The 26713-nt window shown below is 37.9% G+C and overlaps 1 protein-coding gene across 1 annotated transcript in view; it reads left to right on the forward strand.

The window, feature by feature from the left end:
- MAN2A1 (mannosidase alpha class 2A member 1) overlaps nucleotides 1-26713 on the forward strand; it is a 161235-nt gene that overhangs the window by 122979 nt on the left and 11543 nt on the right. The window contains exons 17-20 of the mRNA XM_019940811.3: nucleotides 10733-10866; nucleotides 14409-14550; nucleotides 16984-17117; nucleotides 24088-24282. Of these exons, the coding sequence (XP_019796370.2) occupies nucleotides 10733-10866; nucleotides 14409-14550; nucleotides 16984-17117; nucleotides 24088-24282 (605 nt within the window). The remainder of the gene's footprint in view (nucleotides 1-10732; nucleotides 10867-14408; nucleotides 14551-16983; nucleotides 17118-24087; nucleotides 24283-26713) is intronic.

The raw sequence follows: 26713 nt of genomic DNA on the forward strand, positions 1-26713 counted from the left end.
GGGAGGGAGACTATTAATATTTTAAGATTACATACTGAAATTGTATGTTTACTAAACCAGTTAATCACACAAAAGATTTTATTATCTCTAAGCAAGAAGGGTGAAGAAACAGAAAATGAGTTTTATTATAGATTGTCTTTACTGAGTATCCGTTCATATTAAACCTTTCAAATTCCATTTACTTGAAACATTCTTTTAAAACCTAAGGTAATGCAAACCTGACAAAATATATTTAAATTTCTCAATCTCCTTTTTTAGTTACTCTTTGATCCTTCTCTCCATAAAGTAACTTTTGCCCAATTTAATCTTCAGCAGAAAACAAAGTCAAGGACAAAAATCAACCAACACTTCCCAAATTACATAAACTGTGTGATCATTGTTGATTTTGAAACAAACTGAGTTGGGAGGCCCGGGTGCAGCCTGACTTCTGATTTTGTTCTTGGTTTGGTATTTAACTTCAGTTTCTCTATTTGTGTTCTCTCCAGATTCTGAAAATAATAAGCAGTACAGTTTAAAATCTCTCTCTTAACATCATTTAAGCTATTAAAAACACTGTGATTTTATTTTCATTATGGTTCAGACATTACATTCAAAAGGTTTTTAGAAATATTAAATTAGAGGAAATTTTGTGCTCACAAGCTTTAAAAGCTTCAAAAGATCAGAGATTTCTAATGAAACATCATGCTTTGCCTTATATCAAGTTAAATAAATCCTTTTTATGGTGACCATAACTTAATGAAATGCCCTTTTAGGACTATTTTATGATTTCTAAAAGATTATTTCATTTATAGAAAATAACATTTTTCTGGAGGAAAAGGTGGGAGAGGTGGGGATTAATTTTTCTTGTAGTGTAATCATCTTTCATTAAATTGAAGCTGTAAATGTTACCAGATATGCTGCTTTAGCTTTTATCATTAACCTTGGATTAGAAGATAGAATATAATACAAGCAGAAACCCCTGTACCACCTTGTGTTATAGGAATTTGTTATTTTACCATCACAAAAAATACGTATCTTGCTGTGATGTTATGATCAGTAAGTGACATTCACGAGCCGTAGTTTCATTTGTCTTCAGAGTTGTAATTATTAGACTGGTGCTATTTTCTGACATAAACTGCTACTTTGAAGAATTAGGTTGCTATGGGTTACCAATGTATCATGTTCATTTTCACTGGCACAAGGTTCAGGTTCCAGATCTGTTAATATATACCTTCAAGGTATTTTTCCCCCCTCAGGACTATGTTCTCCTAGGCAGGTGTTTGTGAGTGAGTGAGTGAGTGAATGTGTCTGTGTAAACCATGTTTCAGCCCTTAGGAGAAATACCTTAAACGCAGTAAATACTTTTGCCTGTTTTCCACCAACATATTATGAAAGTACTGCATGTAGTGGATCTTGCCAAAAGAAAGTACACAGTAGCCTGGGGGTAAAATGTAATGAACTGCCATCAAGAAGTATGGAAGAAAAGACTTTCCTTTGGCTGAAATGACTGATAATTTCCTTCCAAGGACATATTTAGCAATCAAAGAGAAGTTGCTTTGTTTTTCTTCTGTTTTGAATATATAATCTAAATGGATTCATAACATGACCCTTGACTTTTAGAGAGTCAAAATGAATTGTATCCAGTTAAACATATAAGAGAATCACTTTGGGAATTAGAGATCTGAATCCTTAGTTTCGCCTCTAAGCAAACTAGAGTGACCTTGAGTTTGTTCTTTAACTTCTTAGGAGAGAAAGACTAGATGGTCAATTAGGTATCACCATCAAAGAGTCTTAACAACACTTGTTTTCACATCAAGTTTCTTTGGTGCTTGACTCCTTGCTCCTAAATTCATCTTCTAAGGATGCTTGAATCTGCGGCCCTCATCCCTGGAGTCCTTCCACTTACAAACAAGGTCTCACAGCTTCGCTGAATTTGTTTTTATTTCCATAAAAAGATTCATGAGGATATTAAAATGGTTTATAATCAATCTCTCATTTTTCCCAGGACTACGTTCCATATTTAGTTTGATTTAAGAGTAAAAAGCATTAAGTTATGGCTAGGCAGACCTAGGTAATTAAAACATTTTTGGAATATCATAATATGCAATTGACTGCTAAGAATTTTTTTCCTGTTAATTGGAACTTTTAAAAAATGAAGTAAGTAGCTATGTGTCAAATCTGATTATTCCCTATAGGCGTGAAAAGGAAGGTTATTTTAAGGGACTATAAGCACATTCTGGTTACACAAATTCAGAACTCAGAGGTTATCTTGGGGGCTGTTTGACAGCAGCTGCTGCATTGAAGGCATGGCTTCTTAGTGGGAAATAGCATCATCTCCCACAAATATGTGTGGTACTAAACTCAGATGAAGGGAATAGGGATGGGAAACACAAGCAAGTGTGACGGTTAAGAGCTCCGACTCCAGAGTCAGCCCATGTACATTTCATTCCCAGCTTCCAAACCTGCTCTGCCGCTTACCAGGTGTTTGACCTTGTGCAGGTTATTACATACATGGTCTCGGCTTTATCATCCTAAAAATGATGACAATAATAGAGTCTTCCTCATAGGAGTGTTGGAGGATTAACTGAGTTAATGTACATAAAACCTGACACACACTAAGTGTTGTATCTCCTTAAGAAGGATGTGCAGGCCTGAGAGAGTGGTCATTGGAGGGTTGAGGCATTTGGAGAAGATTTGATAAAGGAAGTGAGTTTCTGAGATGCTAGGTCTTAGAGAAATGTCACTTGAATGGGCAGAAAAGAGGAAAAGAATAGCACAAAGTGTGAAGTGGTGTGGGTGAGATCAAATTCCCTTGTTCCTATAAGAATTTGAAGAATCTGTGTCCGTTACATATTTGTAATTTGACATCTAGTTTTCCTTTATACATTTAAATATTTGCAAAGGGTTTTATTTTTGGTATACTGTAAATATTGACATTTTAAGATAAGCATATCCAATGGGTAGCAATTTGATACTAAATCATGCATTTTTTTTAAGAGCTCCTGACTTATTTATTTATTTATTTATTTAAAATTTTTTTGGCTGTGTTGGGTCTTCGTTTCTATGTGAGGGCTTTCTCTAGTTGCGGCAAGTGGGGTCCACTCTTCATCACGGTGCGCGGGCCTTTCGCTGTCGCGGCCTCTCTTGTTTGCGGGGCACAGGCTCCAGACGTGCAGGCTCAGTAGTTGTGGCTCACGGGCCTAGTTGCTCCGTGGCATGTGGGATCTTCCCAGACCAGGGCTCAAACCCATGTCCCCTGCGCTGGCAGGCAGATTCTCAACCACTGCGCCACCAGGGAAGCCCAAATCATGCATTTTTTAAAAGCCTCAACAAACTCTTTTATTTTTTTTTTTTTCTTCGATACGTGGGCCTCTCACTGTCGTGGCCTCTCCCATTGCGGAGCACAGGCTCTAGACGCGCAGGCTCAGCGGCCATGGCTCACGGGCACAGCCGCTCCGCGGCATGTGGGATCTTCCCGGACTGGGGCACAAACCCGTGTCCCCTGCATCGGCAGGCGGACTCTCAACCATTGCGCCACCAGGGAAGCCCCTCAACAAACTCTTCTTAAACAGTCAAATTTCATAGCATTATTTTCTCCTTTAACTCATATTTCCATTCTACTTCCTCCACCAAATTTTAATACTTTATGCTTGAGAGTCTTATTATTGGTCAACTTTTCATTCTTCTTCTGAAAGAAATATATATATATGTGTTTTAAATATATATATATATATGTTTTAAAATTCTGTCATCCTAAAACTCGAAGTATTAAATTTCTTCTGGATTGAGTTATAAAAATTGTTATAGTATATGATTGATCAAAATGTATAATTGATCTATATATATTACCACTTTGATCATTTATAAACTTCAATAGAAATATTTTTCTTAATGACATGAATTGTACCGTTTGTATCCTAAATGTTTATGCATTCATTGGTAAATGTTACTTATTGCTAGAAGAGATAGGTTTCAGCATTGATTTTTTTCTTCTTGTTCTTATAAATGAAAGGCAAAGGAATGTTGCTAACATAAATAAGTAGGTGGAAATTGAAGGAGTTTAGTTATGAGAATGCCATTTAATTCCTTGAACTCCTTCTGAGTTATATTCCATAAATCACAGTGATCTATTGCCAAACATTAATCAATTATTTTTAATGATCTACTGTCTGACAACTTTACTAGGTAACCTTCAATTTTGTTGAAAGCCAACAATTGGAAAACCATGTGTTTTGCAAAAATATTTGTTCCCTGGTTGTTGAAGTTCAATCAGACACCAATACTTCAAATTGTTTTTGTTCAGCCCCACTTGAGTTAGGGTGGGTGAGAGGCATGCTGCTGCCTTTTTTTTCTTTCTTTTTTCTTTTTTTTGGTTAAGCTGGGAGAAGGAATAGTGAAAGTGTGGTTTAAAAAAAAGAAAAGGAAGAACCACATGCTTCCATGGCAGGTCTGTTTCAGTGGAATCTGAGCTTCCTATCTAAAAGCACCTTGGAAAAGAGTATGTTTGCAAGAACAGGAAGTAGGCAACTCCAGAGTGACTGTCAGTGTGGAGGCAGGCAGACCACTGAGATTACTCCAGCATCCTTCCTTCTCTGTACTAGAGCAGCCCAAGTCTGGACTGTGGGTCATGAGCTGTTTATTCGCCTCCCAGGTTAGTTAGACCACGTCTGTTTTGGATTTAAAAGAATGTTACTGATGTAGGTGTTATGTTCCTCCAAAACAGGGCTTCTAAAAAACCTGTTGTTTTTTAAAATCAGTGTTTATTAGAAAAAAAAATGACAGATTCCCAGTTTTGTTGTGTATGTTTCAGTTATTAGGCCTTTTTCACATATATCATACTTAATTGGTAGAATCTTTAACCAGAATTTGTAATCTGTGTGATCGAAATGCTATACCTTTCTTATTATGCATTTACTTTTGTGTTATTGTGAGAAATATTGAAATGAAGAGCATAAAGTATGTAGACTAGTGCCTAGCTCATACGTTGATCAGTCAGCAGTGGTAGTTATTTATCTAGTGCTTTATAAATGAAACACAGTGATGCATCATTATTTTCTTAAATTTGAGTCTTGGAATGAAATTTACTAAACTGTGTATTCCTGAAAGCAGACGTTAAAATTTTCACTTGTGGAGAAATAATCAACGTGAACATTTACAGGCCTGGAAATCAGCAGGTACCTCAGAGAATAAATTAGATCTTGTAATGGATGATAAGTTGAGTCAGTCAACATGGATAAAAAGGTCATCGGTTGTGGGAATTACTACCATTTCTATTCTTGGTACTTTCAGATGGGAGTACAGTTTGTTTGTTTTTTTTTAATATAGTCATGATAATATTTGCTCTTTAGAAACATTATCTACATGTTGACCTACTAAATTTATCATTGTTGTGTATTGTCATTTAAGTGTATGTGTCAAACTAAGCAGTGTGTGTTAATTAATAATCATGTGTCAACTCCCAGTTAAGTTGGATAAGTTTACAAAAACAGTGTCACAAAGTAAATACACACTAGGAGAGTTACTCTTATATTTTTGATCATTTAAATACAAAACAAAATACTCCAAAAATTGAAGGGGAGATATTCAAAATTAGGAGCCCTGGTTTTTCATGACAGTTCTTATTGCCTTACTTCTGCTATGACATGAGGGCTCAGGCCTTCTCTCCGTTCAGACACAGATTTGAGGAAAAGGGATGAGGACAGCAGGTTGATAGCAAGGTTCCATTTTTGCCCCAGAGCACACATTTTAAGGACAATCACTGAAAGACCTTGCTTTAAATCCTGGGTGGGTTTTTTGAGGATTTATTTTATATTTGATTTCCTATCTATGTCACATTTCAGTTAGACTTTTGTTTGAAGGCTTAAACACCTCTCTTAGGGCTCTCACCTTCACTTTTCATTTTCCCAGGTGGGTGTGGGCCAGTTGCTGTTTTTCCATCTTGATCTGATAACTTGTCCTAAGCACACATTGAGTGCCACTAATAAGATATTGGATTCTTGCTGGAGTGAGAGAGGGGCTCTCTTGCTCTTTTCCCCAAGCTGCTGCCTCTTATTCCTATAACTACTTCAGTGTCGTGAGAGAGGCGTCCGATTTATATTCCTTGGAAAAGTATGCCTTGCATTTCAGAATTGTTAGAATAAGGTGGTCTAGGCAGGTGGAGAGGGCTGAATTAGGCTGGTCCAGATAGATTTTAGAATGATCTGACATGAAGAGAGTAGATTGTGCAGAGGAGATACGCCTAGGATTCTCCAGAGGCCCTCAGTTGCTGCTCAGAGCCATGACCCCAGCCTTTCCATCTGCATGACTTAGTCATTAGACCATCCTGGATATTTGCTCCACCTCTTCTTTCAGGCACAGGGCGTGTGTTCAAGGCACCCTCCAGTTTTTCTCTCCATACTCAAAGGAGTATGTTTCTTGGTTTCCTTAAGACCAGTGCTGATCAACGGAGTCAAGAGGGTCTTGCCTTCCGACCCTGATCCCTTGCCTCCTTAGTTTCATTTTTCCCTGCCATCTTAGAAAATAATCTTTTTTAAAAATGCTTAAAATTATTTTTATGTATAAAATGCAAATTATATACATGTATGTGTGTGTGTCTATTTACACACATACTCTTTTGACAAAAATTACACACATTATGGACATAACATAAAGTCTCTCTGGAATCTGTGTCTGGCCCCTATCCACTGGTCAAGAGAGGTAATACAGATATTTGCACGCTCTCTCTCTTTCTGTCTCTCTCTCTCTCTCTCTCACACACACACACACCTACAGAAATGTATAGTATTATGTTTGTGTCTGTGTCAGCATAAAGTTTATTGTACTGTGCAAACGCTCTGTTTGCTTTTCCCATCAGATCTTTCTCTGCCAGGACAGAGTTGCCTCCTCCTTTTCATTTGCTACACAGCATTCCATAGCATGGGTGTACCTGATTTTATTATTCATTTGCCTGTTGATGGACATCTAGCATGTTTCCCCATTTTTTTTACTCTTGGCACCAGTGCACTCGCTGTAAACATGCTTGTGCTCGTGATTAGTGTTCATTTTAGGTAGATAAGAGAGGTAATTAGGGTATGTGTCTTTAATATTTAATATATATTACTTTATTGGCTTCTAGAGTGACTGTGACGTTTTGGAAGAGATTTTTGGATTGTTTTAAAGAAGTTTTGGGTTCTGGCAAGCCTTGTCCCTTAATTTTATTTCACTCAATTCAGTAACTCTCGCAGCTTATCAAATCCCAGATCAGTGCCCTCTCTCCTTGTTTGAAAATAGTCTGGAGCTCTCCTCTCTACTTAAGCATTCCTACAAAGCTTTTCCCAATCCTTGGTCCCAAAGTAATTTCAACATTTTCCAGTAGTTGGTCTGCTATTGAGACATGATGGTTGAGAGGTTTAGTCCTGGTTCTGCCAGGCCTTGTGATCTGGGGCAGATAATTTCCTCCTAGGCTTAGGGTCAGGAATGATTATATGTAAAGCCTATAATGTATGGTACATAGTAAGCACTTGGTACTTGTTGACTGTTGTCATTCCCCTATGCAGCTGAACCCTTCACTCACTTCTTGTGTACCTATTATGTGCTGGGAGCATAAGATAAATAAGACATGGTCCCTATACCTGAGGAACTGACCTTCTAACATGCATGTGTTTGCTCAAAATGAAAGTACTTACTCATCTTTTATCTATTTGAACCTTACCTATAGCCCATCTGCTTTCTCCCAACCAGTTAACTTCTGCATCATGAGGGACAGCCTCTCACATCTTTACTCATTCTGTTTAACAGTGGTTCAGCACCGACCACCTGCCCAAAACATTGTTAAAAACTGAAATATGAGATAGTGTATAAGACAGTCTGTGTTTGTGAGCAGCTCATAGGCTCTAGGGAGGAAAAATTAAAGAGCTCCAGGGTTCTGAAACACTCGTTTGGCTTCTCTGTTATAGCTTTTCACCTGTGAACTGGCTAAATTTTACTTTGCATTGCCTGTGTGTTAATAAGGATAAACAATCTCCATCCTCTCTTCTCCAAGGGCACAGAGTGTGAGGTGCTAGCAAAAGGGCACTTAGTTCTCTGTTGAAACCTGGGAATGGCCTCACACCCGCTCCCCCTCCCCCATGGACTACTCTTGTTAAGTAGGAGCTATTTTCTTTCCCAGGATTGAAGAAAAACTAGAAGGACTTAGAAAGCCCTGGCCATCTATGCTCAGGTAGAACCATTTTAGCAAAAGTATCTTTTGCTGCCACATCCTGCAAAGATCCAGCATATCACTGGGACCACTGGGTTTGTACCCCTGCTTCCTGGGGAGTTCTGCCCTCAGTCCCATGAACTTCTTTGGGACTGACACATCTTAGGAATTCTTGACACAGAATAGGAAAAGTCAGCAGTCTTCTTTCTCCCTCACACATGTTCTTCTTTTAAAAATAATTATTTTTCTTTGAGAACTCAGGGATACCTCCTTGCTTTTTTTTACCATTACAGGTTTCGTTTGGTTTGTTCACAATAAGTATATTAAGTTTGAACTTATTTTAAGTCTACCGTGGCACAGAATTTAAATCAATGTCTTGCTGAATTGTGAATGGACGTGAAGGCTCCTTTTAAAGGAGCTTTAAGCATTTGTTGCCCCAACAGGATCTGAGCATAATACTGAGCTTGAGAAAGATGATTTTCTCAATGGAAATAATTTATCATTGCTAGAGATAATGTGAAATTACTAATTTTTTCTCAAAGCATGTTTTTTGTAAATGTTTTCCAGAGATACATACCTTGAAATTAATGATGGTCTCTTTTGTGAAGACTTTATTTCATTTCATGTATTTTGTTGACCCCTGAGATAATAGTCCATCTAGAGAGGAGAAAACATAAAGCAGTACTAAAAACGCTATGAATGCTTTCAGTAAAGTAGAGTCACTTGCCATCTGCTGTTTTCCCTAATGCTGCATTAATACTAGCATCTCTAGTGCTACATGTTGGGTTTTGGGCATCTTTGGTTCATTTGTGGATGCTTGTCTTTTAAAATTTTATATACAATTCATTTGGTTTTAGAAAAATATTCTGGACAATGTAAGTATACTGGAAGGAAAGTTTGCATCTAAAGTAATGCATTTCCCAGTTCAAAGAACACACTATTGTTCTATCACCAGCATATGCACTTGCTTTTTTTTCCCCCCCCCAAACTTCCCAATAGTGGTGAAGAAGTTTGGATCAACTATGTTGGCAGGTTCTGGTAATTCTCAGAAGGAAATGTATGTATGCATTTAATTAGCAGAGGTTAGTGGTTCAGACTGTGGCTATAAAGCAGGAAAAAAAATGGCACTTCCTTCCCCCACCCATGGAGATCATGCTCATCGTAGTAAGAAACTGAAGTTGGCTCTGGTTGAGGTTGTTGAGTTGGAAAGACAACATCTACCAGAAGAGAATTTCTGTGAGCATGCTGAAAATTATATTGATGGAAACTGCAGCCCATTTAGTATTGTTACCATATTATTATCTATGGTGTACAATTTCCAGTTGTACTTTTCACATAAACCTATAATGCCTGGGCCAGCTGCATTTACATTTTTTCCACAAATCCCACAGATCCAAACTTCCTTTCTATTTGCTGTCTGAACTCTGGGGATTCTTCTTGGCTCCTGGAAAAAGCCTTCCTCACCCTCTTTCTCCCCTCCCTGCTTTTCTGTACACAGCCCTCTTTCTCCAAAGAGTATACTGGTTATCAGCAGAGTGACAGATTGTGTGTGAGAAGGGGGAGAGGTGGGTCATGAATAACAACGGTGGTTAAGTGTCCAGGGTTCTTGGAACCTCAAAAAACTTCAGCTCTATGAAATAGGATATGGCCAATCTTTCTTCTTTGACCACTTTCGTAATCATTCTCTTCCTTAGAAAATCCTACAGTATCTTCTATATCCACTCAAATCTGTATTAAGAGTGTTGGGTTTCTTCATAACTCCTCTCTCCAGCTCTGAAATAGACCCAAGGGTTCACTGAGGACCTGAAGATATAGTTAGGGTAGCATGACAGATAGAAATTAGTAAATACTTCAGGCTTATCCAAAAAAACAAAAATGTTCGATACATCTGGGACTTTTTCAAGCTCTCCTCTGCTTTATATAGCAAACGGCAAAATGAATCACTCCATAACAAGGGATCCTAAGAGACACCAAACTCAATTTAAATTGATTTAAGTTCTGGGGAGCTCTCCAGATTATACTTCACAAATACTAATATGGTAATACCAGTTTTAGCCATAAATCATTGCATTGGACCTCCTGTCTCTTTTCCTGGCTATAGATCATGGGCAGTAATACACTGTCTCTTGAACCACCAGGGTGTAAATTTCACCACTCATAATTTCCAGTGTGTGAGGAGAGCCTGGTGAAGAAGTAGGCTTGAATGGCTCTGTTGGGGAGTGGCAGTGCACATGAGTGGTGGATTGGCCTGTAGTGTGGCTGACCTTTTCTCATTTAATGTCCTCTTTCCCCTCTGGATCTCATTGCAGAATCATTTGCATGTTATATTTCACCTACATTTATCTCATTCTAGCCTCTTCATCCTTCTGTTGAGTTATATATGCCCCTGAATAAATGTTTTCTATTGTCTGATTTAAAAAAAGGTGAATTGTGACACCATTTGGCATATGAGAGATAGTAAAGATAGGAAGTAGGAAACAGGAAAATACCTGTAACGTTAGAAAGAGTTCTGTATAGTATATTTAAGAAAAGCGCGTCAATTATTTTTTATTAATGTATATATTCTTTTAACTTTAGGAATAGAAGGACAGTCTGTGGAAATTTCCAATATTGTGGACATCCGAAAAGAACATAACCGTGAGATTGCAATGAGAATTTCTTCTAGCATCAACAACCAAAATAGATTTTATACTGACCTAAATGGATACCAGGTAATTTCCCTTTAAAATGTTTAAGTAATGGTTATAATATGTAACTTTTATATGTGATGATGGGCCAGTTAATTTTGGAATCTTTGAAAAAATATGCTTAAGCTTGCAAATTATTTCTAAAATAAAACTGAATTTTAACACACTTTTAGGTTCTGTATTCAACCATATTTTCAAGGTTAGAACAAATATATTTGCAAGACTATTTTGTGAAATGTCTATTTGTAAGGATTTATTTTTTCAAAGGAAGATTTAGTGACCATTACGCATGTTAAATACCTTGATGCTAAAATGTATATGAATTTATCTAATAGAAAGGGAATATTAATTAGGGACTGATGGAGTATATCTTTTTTTTTCCTCACAAGGAATTGGTCTATGTATATTTAGTTTATTCCACATATGTTTTTAAATGTATGATTTAATACTGGGCTCTTTTAAATTTCAGGAAAACTCTTCTCTCTGATGTATATGTGTGTGTACATATATACACACACATATGTGTACATAGACATAGATATACAAATAAAAACATCCGTTTAGAAATGTGAGTAGGTGTGTATTTAGTCAAAATTTTCATGAAGTAGTTTAAAATAGTAATGGGAAAATTGATTCATAAAAATTTTTAAGATTGTCATTTCTCTAATTTACTAGAGCTCTTTTGAGTGTTACCTAAATCTCTGTATTCAGAGTGTATGTGTGTAACAACATATCTTTGAAATAATCCTATTAGAAACATGAGCATGTTTGTTTTTGTTTGTTTGTTTGTTTTGCGGTCCCCGGGCCTCTCACTGCTGTGGCCTCTCCCGTTGTGGAGCACAGGCTCCGGACGCGAAGACTCAGCGGCCATGGCTCACGGGCCGAGCCGCTCTGTGGCATGTGGGATCTTCCCGGACTGGGGCACGAACCCATGTCTCCTGCATCCGCAGGCGGACTCTCAACCACTGCGCCACCAGGGAAGCCCCATGAGCATGTTTTTGAGGCATTAGCATTTTAGAAATTTCTGGCTACGAATAGAAATAATTTCACAAATGCTGTTACTTTGATTTTCAACTGGGATGAGTGGAAGGGATTGTGATAATTTTCTCTTCTACAATTTCCTGCAAAAGTTAAATTTAAACCTTTTCAGAGCATAAAAATTGCAGCATACATTTTGAATTAACATGTTAATTCTTCTACAGCTGTTTGGTTTTCAAATGAAGCCCTGGCTTTATGGTGATTCATTTTCCTTGTGTACAAAAGAAAGGCTTTTCTTAAAGTCTTACAGAAGCAGTAATATGTATGTGTGGGTGTATACATGAATGAAAAAACTTAGTAAAAATGAATAAAAATGTGAATTTTCTTTACAAGTTTCGACCATTTTAATAAATAGGAAAATATTATTTTTAAGTCTATAGCCTAAGTGTTTCCTCTTTTTTAGCATAGGCCATTTCTTAAGCTTTGAAAAGAGTAGTTACTTGGGCCAAACTAGAAATCTAGACCCGCAGGTGGGGAGTGAGGGTAACAGCTACACAACTGTGACCGTTTTAAATGTCTTTTTTTTAAGTATACAACTAAATGGAGTAGGAAGATCAGGATTGGAGATTTCTTTCTAATTAGTTTCCCTTCCTTCCTTCCTTTTTTTTTTTTTTTTTTAACGTTTTACAGTTGTTTTTTCCACCAGTTTGTTAATGTCCTAGGGCTGTGATATAAACCGCCACAAACTGGGTGGCTTAAAACAACAAAAATTTATTCTCTCACAGTTTTGGACATTAGGAGTCCAGAATCAAGATGTAGGCAGGGCCCCACTCCTTCCATCGACTCTAGGGAAGTATAACCTTGCATTTTCTAGCTTCTGGTGGTTGCAGACAATCCTTGGTACACCTTGCCTTGTAGACATATCACTCCAATCTCTGCCTGTGCTGTCACATGGTCTCCTTGTGCCTCTGAATGTCTCTCTCTGTGTCCAGATTCCCCATTTCTTGTAAGGACACCATTCTTTTTTTTTTTTAATCTTTTTTTTTATTTATTTTTGGCTGTGTTGGGTCTTCATAGCTGTGCACGGGCTTTATCTAGTTGCGTTGAGCGGGGGCTACTCTTCGTTGCGGTGCGCGGGCTTCTCATTGCGGTGGCTTCTCTTGTTGCGGAGCAGAGGCTCTAGGCGTGCGGGCGCACGGGCTTCAGTAGTTGTGGCGCACGGACTTAGTTGCTCTGTGGCATGTGGGATCTTCCCTGACCAGGGACTGAACCCGTGTCTCCTGCATTGGCAGGCTGATTCTTAACCACTGCGCCGCCAGGGAAGTCCCAAACATCTAGTTTTTTTTTTTTTTTTTTTTTTTACATCTTTATTGGAGTATAATTGCTTTACAATGCTGTGTTAGTTTCTGCTTTATAACAAAGTGGATCAGTTATACATATACATATGTTCCCATATCTCTTCCCTCTTGCGTCTCCCTCCCTCCCACCCTCCCTGTCCCATCCCTCCAGGCGGTCACAAAGCACCGACACCGTTCTTTAGGTTATCGCTCACCCTAATCCAATATAACTTGATTTTATCTGCAGAGACCATATTTCAAAGTAAAATCACATTCACAGGTTCTGAGCGAACATGAATTTGGGGGGACACTATTCAGAACCAGTAAGTTGAATGACCTACTGCAGGGTTGTTGTGAAGATTAAAGATCTTATCTGTGAAATTCTCAATACTGTGCCTGGCATTAATGGTTACTCAGTACATGTTAACTATTATGTTTATGTTGAACTTCTCCTTTTCTGAGTTTCATGTCGAACTTTCATGAGTTTAAAAGAAGAGATGGCATTTTTATGTGGTATAAGATTTCTGATAACAAAGTCTCTGTTTGATGTCTCCTCCTGAGGTTTGAGTGAGTCTCCTTGACCCAGATCAGCTTAGTGCATTGTCAGTCTCTCAAAATATAAAATTAGAGTTGTATTTCATGCATTCAGATACTAGACCAAGAAAAATTGGAATTTGGAACTGTCTACATTGAAACTAAACAAGAAGAGTAAGCCTTGAATAGTTTTTAAATATAAATATGCATTTGATTATTATAACATAGTATGTTAGAGGATTTGGTGAGGAGATGTGTGGTATTTATTAAAACTGATACAAGAATCATAAGAGATATTTCTTGAAAGGGGATAGAGAGCTATTATGCTTAGCCTTCATTACAAAAGCAGTATGTTAGATGTAAATGAGAAGTGAATCCTTAATACCTTTATAATTTGTTTTATGCAAATATTGGAGAGCTAGAAAACTTGTTAAGAATTTTTATTCTGAATTTAAATGGTAATGCCTATTTTAAAAATCTGGACAAGTTCTACCTTTCTCACTTAAAAATTGTTTTCTAAGATGCTCATGATTTTTCTTCATATTGTTTTGAAGAATGTTTTCATTTCTAAGTTAGCTGTTCTATTGGACAAGAAAGGTGCTGTACCTTTTTTTGTTTGGAAGGAAAACCATCTGTAGTCGATAGTAATTTTTTTAAGTACATGTGTAAATATCACTTGATTTTTTTTTCCTTAACGAGAACTGTTTGGTCTTACAGATTCAACCTAGAATGACACTGAGTAAATTGCCTCTCCAGGCGAACGTTTATCCGATGACTACAATGGCATATGTCCAGGATGCTGAGTATCGCTTGACCCTGCTCTCTGCTCAATCTTTAGGTGTTTCAAGTTTGAAAAGTGGTGTGTTGTTTAGATTCTTTTTTGCTCTTATAAGTTTCACTCCCCAGTGTATAATCTTTCTGCTGGTAATATGTGTTAATTATCATCCCCAGTCACAGACTTTCTTCTTTTGAGAACCAGACTGTTAGTTAATTTTGAGCTTTATGAGACCAATGTAAAATAATAAATTTCCTTAATCTTCAGATGAAAAAAGAGGGACCTAAAAGTCCATGAAACTGATTATTTTTAAAGATAATTTACTTCACCTGATGGCTCATTGTTTGCAGAAGTCTGTCATTATTGTGACTGATTGGGAATGGAAATTCAGACTCAAATTAAACTAAGTTTAGATAGAGTTCAGATAACTTAACCAGGTTTACAAAGGTGGAAAGTTACAGTTCAAACTTAGGTCCTTCTCTGAATCCCATCCTTCTAGGACACTACCAGCTGAAAAGAAGAAAGGGAGTAGAGATGATACAGATATGGGGATAAAGAGGTGACAGACATGACTTTACAGATTCCAAAAGAGAGAATGTAATGGAGTGAAAGAGAAAATAGATAGTAGACGCTGACTGATTTTTTTTAGAACTTTCTATTGGGAGACTTTCTCCCTCATAATACATGTTTTTAATTATCATATACGTGTCAATTGCTCTTCTTTCCTTACATACTAAGAGTTGCTAAGACAAGCATGTTATGGAGCCAGGCAGATAATAAATGTGTACAGATGCCTGGCATATTCATTTTATATTGGGTATATGCATACAATCCCACTATTTATATTATGTATATACATGCATTCTGTACTTCCACACACAGAAAACCTTACTACTTATCATTTTTCTTTGTGGCCTTCACTAGACAAAATCATGAGATCATGTCATGAAGACATGAATACAGTTATAAAAATAATAATGGCCTCATGTTGGGGCTCCAGTGGGGAGTGCTTGGGATTTGAGTGAATTGCGGAGCACATCCCCCCTGTACACTGGGGTGGCCACTGCTTTGTGTCAGCTACTTGTCGCCATGGGGAAAGGGGCCCAGTGTTGCCAAATTTTTCAGTTTTTGAAGAAAAGCCCAGAAGTTTGGAATTTTATGAGAAGTTGCCCATTCTGTAACTTGTGACATAATGTTTTAAAAATCAGAACATAAAGCCTCTTTGTGTCAGAGATGACTCCTGAGCTACCCATTTTTAAACTCTGCCTTAAATTCTCAAAACTGGGCTCTACTTAAATAGGGGACTAGACCTTAGGATTCAAGCAGTCATGAACCAAACAGTATTATCTCACTTCCCTGATCAAGAGAGCTATGGACATAAAAACAATTTGAGTACAGGCCAGGAAGTTACTCAGTGTCACATAGTATATGAGCTAACATTTGGAGGCAGAGAGAAGAGTTAGAAATGACCAAGAGATTGATATACTAATTTGTGTGTGAAGAGATCAAATTCTACATAGGCATGGGGACAGTTAGCCCCAGTGCCTGAAGAGCATGTTCTGGACAATTGTCTTATGAAATATGGGGAAAACAACAATGAAAATTCTAACCAGCACTGTTAATTTTATGTACTGGATACCTAAACTGAGAAGATAGAAACTAAACAGACTTGGTTTGACTATGTAAGCATAATAGTTATTAAAATCCTTTATGTAGTTCCCTTTTATGCCAAATGATTGCTCAATACAGTAGTAAATATGAATGAATGGATAGATGAATATATATATTTAAACACATATAACTTGAGTGGGTTTGGGGGGAGTATAATCTTAAGCATATAAATATGTCTCTGGGTGATTTCTTTTCAGTTTTTTTTTTAGTCTGTAATTTTATAACCTAACCATTAGCTTACAATTTAAACTAAAGGAGTTGTAGAATTATTGCATAGCAAATAAAGGAGCCAAATATGACAACTTTTGGGGCCATAGGAGAAAAGACAAACTAACACAGTATCAGAGAGGGAAGGGGGTACATGGTGGGTGTCTCCAAATTCTAGGGCGTCAGAGAATCACAGCATATCAAGTAACCTAAAATTTTACTTCAAATCCTTTTTAGATTCTGTCCTTCTGTGTTTGTCTTATTACTCCATGCGTGATGTACATTTTTTAATGAACCTCATAAACATTTTTAAATTCCAAATGAAGCCACTAAATTTTTGGAGGATTTAATTTACTGGTTCTATTCATTTTTTGTAAGTTTCACTTTAATTTTGATCTCTTCTGTCCCATTTTTAAATTTCTTATTAGATTTTACTAGAAGCTGATAAAGAAAAGAAGAAATACAATCTTGCTTTATGAGTTTATACTAGCTGCTTTGCGCTATTATCGAGAGGAAGCCCATGGTACTGTGGGTTGTATAGGTCTGTCTCCCTGACTGGAGGAAAAACTTCAATCGAGACCCTGCCTTGTATTATGAGGTTCTCAATGAATAACCCTGGCCTGTTTGTTTGTTTGGTAGGTCAGATTGAAGTTATCATGGATCGAAGACTCATGCAAGATGATAATCGTGGCCTTGAGCAAGGTGTCCATGATAACAAGATTACAGCTAATTTATTTCGAATACTACTAGAAAAAAGAAGTGTCATGAATATGGTAGGAAAAAAGCTCTCATGTTCGGACGTTGTTTGTTCTTTGCCATCCAAAATTATGACTTTATACTTTTTTATTTTTTGCATTTTCCAATATTGAGATATTTTTGTAATAGACTTAGCCTGTATTCACAAAAAAGAGAACTTCATTTATATATACCGTGTAAGATTTACATTCAGGCCATTTTAATTTTTAGTTTTGCTTATTGTGTAGATATAAAATAATGTTAAGGAATCAGCTTGGGTGAAATTTCCTGAAATTACTTTGAAAGAAATGAGCGTTGAGTTTAAAGGATAGAGCTTAGTCATGTACTTAGGAGATTAAGTTTGATTAATAAAATTTATTTGAAACCTTAGTATACTCATTCTAGTCTTAGGCTCATCTGTTGAAAGTAGATTTACTTGAACGCTTTCTTGTTCAGTTTTCATTACTCAAAGCAAAAATCTAGCATTCCATGTAAAAGAGTCTGGCAAAAGCTTGATCGGACATGAACCAACCTGACAGTATACTCCTTCAGGTGGCAGAAAAGTTACCTCAGAGCCCCCCATAGACTGCTGACTACCCACCTCAGATGGCCCTGGACATGGCCCGTTTTCACTTACTCTGCTTTTCATCTTTCCACACTGACCATTTCAGATCTTTTCTACTCTTTTCAGCCAGTGGCCTCACCATCCACTGTGTAGAGAGAACAGCCATTCATAGGGCTCTCTGTTCTAGATACCAAGCATCTACTCCCACCTTGTCCTTCTTCCCTTGTGTTACCTTCCTTTCCTTGTAGCCCAGTCCCTCCAGTGTCCTTGGAACTGACCCCAGTCTCCCTCCTGAGGATCCTTTTGTTAATCATCCTCCCTCCTTCCCTGTCCCTGCTCCTCATAGCCTTTCAGTTGGCTTTTAAATGCTCTTCGTTTTCTATCATGAAAAACAAAAACAAAAAACAGCCCTCACTCAGACTCTCATTTCTGTTTCCCCTACACTATCTCCTCTACCCCACTGAGCCAGAGCTGATGAGGTGAGTTTGTGTCCTCACCTCCCTCTCACACTCAGTTCATTTCAGTCTGTTTTGAGCCCCCATCATATGCTCTTGCCAGTGTCACTAGATCCAGTGGATGTTTTCAGTTATCATCTTACTTCACCTTTCAACAGCATGTGACGCTGACCATTGTCATATCCTAAAACACTGCCTAGCGAGCTTCCATGGTGCCCTACTTACTTGGTTTTACTTGGTTTTCCTCCTGACTCTGGGGTAGTTCTTTCTCTGTCTCTCTCATAGCTCTTTATTCAGCCATTAAATATTAGAGCCCTCAAGGCTCGGCCCCAGGCCTTTTCCTTTTCTCATTTTGTACGGCCTTCCTCTGCGTCAATTGGAACCCACAAATACAAGCCCCCAGCTTCGGTTTCACCTCTCACCTCCAGACCCATCTATCTGGTTGCTTCCTGGCATTTCTTTCTACATTTTTAAGGGCATCTCAAGCTCGACATATCCAATATCATTCTTGTGATCTCCCTCCCCCCCACACCTGGCCCTTTTCCAGTGTTCCCTCTCTTGATAACTAGCACCACCTTCCATCCAGTCCAGCCGCCTATGAGTCATCTCTGATGGACACTTCTCCTTTGCTTGCTCTCTTCTCACAGCAGAGTCATCACCAGTGCTTGGCTATCTCATTGCCTGAATATTTCAAATCTATGAACTTGATTACTTCAGCGACTCTAATCTAAACTAGCATCATGTGTTTCCTGGAGGTAGCCTATACACATCCACTCTTGTCTCTTCTTTCTGCTATATCTGTTTTTAACCCAGTAAGCAGTATTTTTTGTTTTTTCAAAACCAAATCTGTCCTCCCTGTGCCCTGCTTAACCCCACTATGTCTTCTCATTGCTCTCAATATAAAAGCCAAATCCTTACCATAGCCCACAGATCTCCTCGTGGTATGGGCCCTGCCTGTCCCCCATCCTCATCTACATGGCTTTCCCTGTTTCTGCTCTGGGCCAGCTGGTTTTTCTTTCAGTCATAGGGACTTCCCATGCACCCAGCCCTCAAAGCACCTTTGCACACGCCTTTCAATCTCTCTGCCCAGCGACTCTTAGTAATAGTTCAGATCAGGGCCTACTTCATCAACTGCTTCGGCTTGACCAGGTCAGATCCCCTTCTGCGCTCCCTCAGAACCATGCACCTCTCCTTTGTGTTTGTGTGATTATGTGATCATTGTTTTTCTCCTCTTTGGGACCGTAAACCCACTGGGAGTAGGGCTTATGTCTCTATCTGCTTCTAGGATTATTCCTAGCAGAGCAAGCACCCAGTGTATGTTCTGTGAATGAATACACAAATGCACAAATGAATGAACTGTGATAGCACATTGCACCACTGTATTTATCGCAATTACTGCTTACTGCCTTGTCACCGTATGCATGTTCTATTCCCCCTACTAGATTCTAGGGATTTGTCTACTTCATTTGCATGTGCCCCACATGGCCTCCTTGCCTGTGGTAGGCATTCTATAAATAAAATACTGGTTGATTGAATGAAATGGCAACAGCTAATTATGGCAAAGAATTCTCCCAGTAGTTAGAACCTTTTAGGAAAAGATTTTAATATCCATTTTAGATGTCAAGATTTATACCAGTTCTTGAGACTCGTGGTTTAAATCAATTACTGATAAGAGCTTAGTTTTAGGATTAAAACTTTATATAAAAATCATTGTCTGAGTGCTGGCAGCTACTATCTTCTGCTCCTCCTGAAATGTTTCTGGCTTTGACGATTTTTCTCTCTATAGACACTAATTTACAAAACTTCTGTTAACTATGGCAATAAAAATGTTCATGTCAGATCTATAAAGCTTTCACTTAGAAGTTAAATAATTTGTTTACTGTCATTCAGAACTCTTTGGGTAGTAATTGATTTAAATTTGATTCAAAGATTTTATAATCCTGTGTTGGTTAAATTTTTCTTTTGCTAAACTATAAATTCTTGGGCTTAAATCAATAGTTTCTTTTAAATAAGAAATGAACTAGAGAAGAGAAAATACATTTTAATTTCTAGCAAAATTGATTAAAAAGACATTTGATTAAGAAATGTTAATATGTCATCATGTAACTTAAATTTTCTAGAAAGTGTCTTTATTTTCAACTCAGACTTATGACTAAAATATCAATGGTAGAAACTGAGGTGGGGAGACACTCCCTGGAAGGGAACGCATTTTAGTGGGAAGCTTTGAGCCTCATGGGAATAATCCTGGATGACTAAATGAAAGCGTCCTGTTCTTGAGCGTTCTGCAGAGAGGCAGTGAGAACAAGACTGGAATGATAAATAATTGCTGGGAGAGGTATAAATGCCCAGTGAAGCACTGTGGCTGTGTGAGGTTGACTGTCATCCGTGGGAATAATGCTCAAGGCTCAGCAGAAGTGGAAAATAGGAACTGTCTTATCAGCATTACTCTTCAGGGTTTGTTTCTTTGACCCTTACTTCCTACCCCCTTTCTTCTGGCGACTAGTATAATAGTAAAGGGGGCGTTGAACTAGGAAGTGTTCGTGTGTTACAACTGGGTCATTTTACCTCTGGATACCAGTTCTTCACATATAAGGAGAGGAAGTTGGAGAGATCAGGTAAAAACTCAAATGCTGACAGGGCTCAGGGAAGTGATGGCATGAGGGAGGTTGTTCAGGTTTGAGGGCAAATGCTTACGTGAGGTGACCAGAGGGTCTGTGGTGAACATGAGGATGGACACATCCCACTTAGGAGCCACAGCTCAGCCCTAGATGATGTTTCCACATGAGAATGTGGGGACCCAGTGTGACTTCATTTTCCAGTGTTTGGGGTAAAAAAACAGTTATCTGTTAAGGGGAGTTTTTGTTATTATTGTTGTGTTGATGATTTTAATGTGAAATCTCTTGGATTTTTTTCTTTTTTTGAGAGGTGGCTGAAAAACAAATAACTTTTTAATACCATACAGAGCTACCAAAACATGTCTAATAGGCCAGCTTGGCCCATATACTACTAGACTTCAGCTCTGCGCTAAATGATATTTATCTCTAAATCTTACAGGTCTACATATTTTCATTCATTCTCTCTCCTCCCTCTTTGTCTTTTTACCCCATCCTTCCCCCTACAGTAATTTTCTCTTTCATTTATACTGCATTGCTTGTTAATGTAGTAATTAATAAATTAATTAATCATCAACAAACATTTATCAAGTTCTCACCGTGTGTCAGGTCATTCTGAATAAACAAAGGTGACTAAAAAAACGATCTTTTTCTTAATAATTTAGCAGGTTTTGATGTAGACAGAATGGAAACCTGTGATGTTTAGGAATCAGAGAACTCATCTGGGCTTAATGAAGGGCACGAAGGAGCCTGGCAAGAAGTTCTGACTTATGAAATAAGGGCTGAAACCCAATAGAGAAGATCGCAACTTGGTGTGGTTTGGATCAGAATGTGCTAGAAACTCTTTTTAATGTTGAACAGGATGCAGGGAGAAAACCAGACCTGTACAGTCTGAAACCTTCCAACCTACAAGAAACCAAATAATGTTTAGAGTAGTATATTAGTTACTATAAGGCTGGGAAATTCATTTATAGCTTAAACGAACATGTAAAATTTCCTATAGTAAATGTATTTTATAAGCTTTGGGTTTATCATCAGGGTTATGGTTAAAAGATTGGTGATAGCTCCACAGTTAAATATCTTGCTAGCCCCTTACTGCTATAAATATGTTCAGAAAGTGTGGGAATGATGGCGCTCTGCCTGAGACTTTGCCACACCCGACTTGGTCAGCGTCCAGCAGTGTTACTTGTTCAAGGAGCTCTTCTGACACCAAACCACAACTCTTATATAAACTTTTCTTCTTTATCTTGCTTAGGAGACAATAAATAGCACAGTTCTTGAATGCTAAAAGTGCTTACATTCACGGCATTGTATCATTTGACAAGACTTTTCATTAACATGTTTTCGAGTCTGCATATTGGTTTTTTTAATCCCAAACAAGTTAAAGGATGAGGCTTATACTTTTGATTCCAAAGGGAGCTTTGTTTCTTCTAAAAGGTTGGGAGGATGTCTGGGGTGGCAGTTCCTAGCACAGGTCAGCAGAGCGGTGTGGGACTGACTATGTGACAGTCATCTGGGGGGCTTTTAACTTTACCTTCCGAGGGCCCCACCCCAGGAGGTTCTGATTCAGTAGATTTGGGTTCGGGTCCAGGGATCTGTGTTTTCTAAAAGTTCCCCAAGCGATTCTGATGTATGGTCAATGTGGGGGAAGCACTGAAGGTCAGAACTGATTTGGGTTTGGAGAAATAGTAAATATGCACATCACTGCTACTAAGGTATAGATAATCTATCAAGAAGTACCCTACGTACTCACTGAAGCGTCCAAGGATTCCTCCAAGAGCATAAGACAAAGCCAGAAAGCTTTTTCTGAATGTTTCTTGACCTAGAATGGACTTAATGCCTCCGGAATCTGATAAGGCAGGTGTTTTCCTGCCTTAAAAAGCTTTTATCTTTTATTACTCATAAGTGATTTTGTCAGCAATCCTGACCTAGATTATGAAGTCCTTTGATATTTGAGTATACTTAAAGCTTCTTGTTGAAACTGTTCCCTCTCTCTTCATGCTATTCTACAAGCTGCATTAAATTTCAATATTGCTGAAGAATATTATTTTATATGCTTTATTTAATCTTTCCTTAAAAAAAGGAATGTGGAATGGATAAAATTTTTTAACAACGCTTTTTATACCTAATATTTTTTGTCAGTATCTTAATATTGTAGTGTCCCTCTGTTGCCTTGAAAAATTTTTCTTTTCTCTCTTCATAGTCTGAATTGTAATGGTATCTACAGTTTGCTGCTGGCAAGATGCTCCTCACTCTTTGCTACCACCCTCTGTTCAATGCTAATCTGACATTCTGAATTTTAAGCTCTGTATTTTCTGTAAATCTTATCTTTTCACACAGATAAGTAGCCAAACCTTTTATTTGAGCCCTCTATTAAAAATATGCAAAATCAGAAGATATCAGTGAAATAGTCATTACGAAAAATAAGATATAAAATTAAATTTTCTGTAAATGTTGCTGGTGATCAAAAGACCTTTCTACATAAATTATGTTTTCTTCTTAGTGCTTTTCTGTGTCTGCTTTTACACCTTAGGCATTATTGGTTAAGGTTCTACTTAGTCATTGATTTAATTAATTGTGTATGTCATCTACCATATGTATATCCCTAGTTCTGGTAGATTTACTTAATGTTTGAACATGCTGAAATACTTGGCTCTAAGCATACACCATAGCAAAGACTAAAGTATTTAAAAATTATACTGAATAAATTGTGTACCATGTAAATGTGTGATAACTATTCTATAACACATATAGTAGTTCCTATTTTTGGAATAAAGTGAAGCAACTGACAATGATTTTACCAAATTTAAAAAAAACAGATGATCTAGTTATGCTACCTGTGTTATTTTAAATATTTATTTCTGAGTTTTTTTAAAAAAATCCTATCATTGGGTAACATTTATAAAACATAACTTTGGATCAATACATAACTTTACAGTCTAGTTAAGTGTATAAATGAAACCATAAGAATATGATGGGTAAAACCTGAGGGAGAAGAGATAGCACTTGACAATGTATAAGATACATGAACATCCCAACCCATCTACTTTAAGAGTTTTGTGGTAGGTTGAGAAAGAATTTTCATAAAAAGTTATACCTTGTCCTAGAATGTTGAGAATGTTGTCAGGATTTTTAGTTTTAAAGCAATGGAAAAGAGATATTTCTCAACATGGGAGTTAGGTGGACACTGTTTTCTTAGAACTGAACTTGGTAATCTGCTGTGCATTGTCTAAGACTTATTTATAAAATATAATGCAATCAAAGTATTAATATATTTGTATATTTTTTTCCTGTTTAAACCCTGTCTGATAATTCAATTAATACTGTAAGAACTGCAAATATATAACTCTTAAGCATTTTTCTTTTTTCTTGATAGGAAGAAGAAAAGAAGTCGGTCAGTTATCCTTCCCTCCTTAGCCACATAACTTCTTCTTTCCTGAATCATCCTATCTTTCCAATGACAGAAAAGGTCCCTGTGCCCACCCTTCAGCTGCTCGGTGAATTCTCTCCATTAATGTCATCTTTCCCTTGTGACATTCATCTGGTTAATCTGAGGACGATACAATCAAAGGTATATCCCAAAACATATCTATAAAAAATTACTTTTTGTAGTATACTTGGTGTAAGGGAGTGGAAGGAATAAAACTGTAAATTTTACTCTGCTTCAAAGAATGATTAAGAGGACTTCACCTTTAGGCAACATCATTGTACCTTTCACTTGACTGTTGCTCTGTAGTTTAGAGTGTTTCCTTAGACTGATTTATTTTATTCTCAGAAAAGTTCTGTGTGGTGAGCAGGTCAGGGAATATCAGCTTCTTTTTACAGATAAGGAAGCTGAGACTGGCCTGAGGTCACATAATTAGTAGGTGGGAGAACCAGGCCTTAAGATCAGCCCTACTGGCATTTTCCATTTGTTTCTCCTTATTAGTCAGTGTTTCTCAGGAGTTAGAGAAACAGAAGGTATAGTGTGTAATTATTTCTGTACCAGAGACTTTGTACATTCATATCTTTTCTCCTAAAAATACAAAAAAAATCCTAAAAACCCCAAATCTTTGCATTGAGAATCCAGCTATGTAGATGAGATATAAAAACACATCAGAGGAAGAAACAAGGGAAGATTTTATTAGGGATGGAATTTTAACACAGATTGATTGCTTGAGTTTACCTACATGCCTACTTTTAAAGTCAGAGACTGCATTTGAAAAGAAGAAAAGATGAGAGGTTTGACATCATTTTTATGTTTTGTAAAGCTGTTTCATCTTGTGGATTGACATCCACTTAGCCGGAAATAGTGAGTGGTTATAGATTCTGTAGGAAATGTCTTATAATAAATGGCCTGAGTGCGAAAAGAAGAGTGTTCATGTTGGAAGAGAGTGTAAGAGGAAAAAATGTTTAGCTCAAGAACAAAGAACTGAAGAGAACCAAACAAAGGAAGGATCAATGCCTACAAATTTGGACATTTAGGGCTTTAAAACTATATGTCCAAGATAGGGAACTTACGCCTGACTATGTAGGAAAATACATGTGTCTAATAATAATGAATGCAAGTGAACGTTAGAGGCCTGTGTGTGTACCTCTGTGTCAAAAGGGCTTGTTTGATCACGTGAGTGAACTTCAGGATTTATTTCATGCCTGCTACATGCCAGTTATTGCTAAAGGCACTGGGGTGTAGTCATGGACTAAACAGACAAGAGCCCTTGCCTTTCTGAAGCTTAGATTCTAGTGAGAGGAGAAAAATAATTGAAGATGAAAAAATAAGAGAAACATATGTTAGATGATGATAAGTGTTATAATGAAGGGGAAGAAGGAAGGAAGGGCAGTTTTAGAAGGTGATTTGAATAGCGTGGTTGGAGAAGGCCTTGCAGAAAAGGTGATAATGGAGTAAAAATCCAAAGGAGGTCAGGGAATAAGAAATGCAGATTTCTGAGGGTAGAGCGGTTGGGAAGAGTTAGGAGCAAGTGGAAGGCCTGAAGGCAGGAGATGCTGGTCAGAATGGAAGAGCCATGAAACCTGGGCTGTTCTTTGATGCCTTGCTGTATCCCCCTGCCGAGAACAGCGCCTGCACCTAGTAGGGGCTCGGTGACAATTTGTTGGACAAGTGGACCTTGTGAGCGTTCTCTCTAGGATTCTACTATGGTCTTTTGTGGGTCTACTTTTTGACTCAGGGAAAGAACGCACTAGAGATGGGCAGCCTCCCTGAGGTAACCTGTCATTAATTCATGGGCTAAAGAGAATGGATAGGGTGGAGACACCAGACTCTGAGCCTGAGGCTGCCACCTCGGGGCATGGATGGTAGAGGACATTAGCGAGCTGAGGGATCCAGGGGCTTCTGGGGTCCATGGCGGCCATGGAGAAGTTTTAGCCTCACTTTTAGATGACTCTTTCCCATGATTATTTTCTGGAAGCAGCACCAGCTGACTCCAGAATCGGTGAGTGTAGGGTTTTACCCTCCAAGGTTTTTGCTTGTTTTCCAGATCACCTCTCTTTTATGATTACCTGTTCCTTTCATTCTTCCTGCTGTTGGCTAGCTTCCTGTAATACAAATCTAATCACTTTCGGGATTAAAAATCCCATTGCCTACAAAGTTGATTTAGACCCTTGGGCATTCAGTCCCTCTGCAGTCTGGCCTCGCTGGCTGTAGCCACCTGGCTTCCCATTGCCCTTCTCACCTTTGGAAGGTGAACCACCTTCATTCCCTGCTGGCTGCGTGACTGCTGACTCAGCTACCATTTATAAAATGGGCCTGATATCAGATATGCCTGTTTCAGGTCTAGTATGAAAAACAGATGAAATAGTGCTGTGAGAGCCCTTTGAAACAGAAGTGCTTTGTAGACATACATTGTTATCCTGATGATGCTTACAGTACATGCCAACGCAGGTGCAAACTGGAGTTTTAGCAGAGGGAATAAAAGCAATTTAACAATTTGACCAGGAAGAATAAAGACTGAAATGCCTAACCATAGGCATAGGTTAATGCCTAACACGTGATCAGAACTAAATAT

Source organism: Tursiops truncatus, chromosome 3 (assembly GCF_011762595.2).
Source record: "Tursiops truncatus isolate mTurTru1 chromosome 3, mTurTru1.mat.Y, whole genome shotgun sequence".
In the NCBI taxonomy this organism is placed as follows: domain Eukaryota; kingdom Metazoa; phylum Chordata; class Mammalia; order Artiodactyla; family Delphinidae; genus Tursiops; species Tursiops truncatus.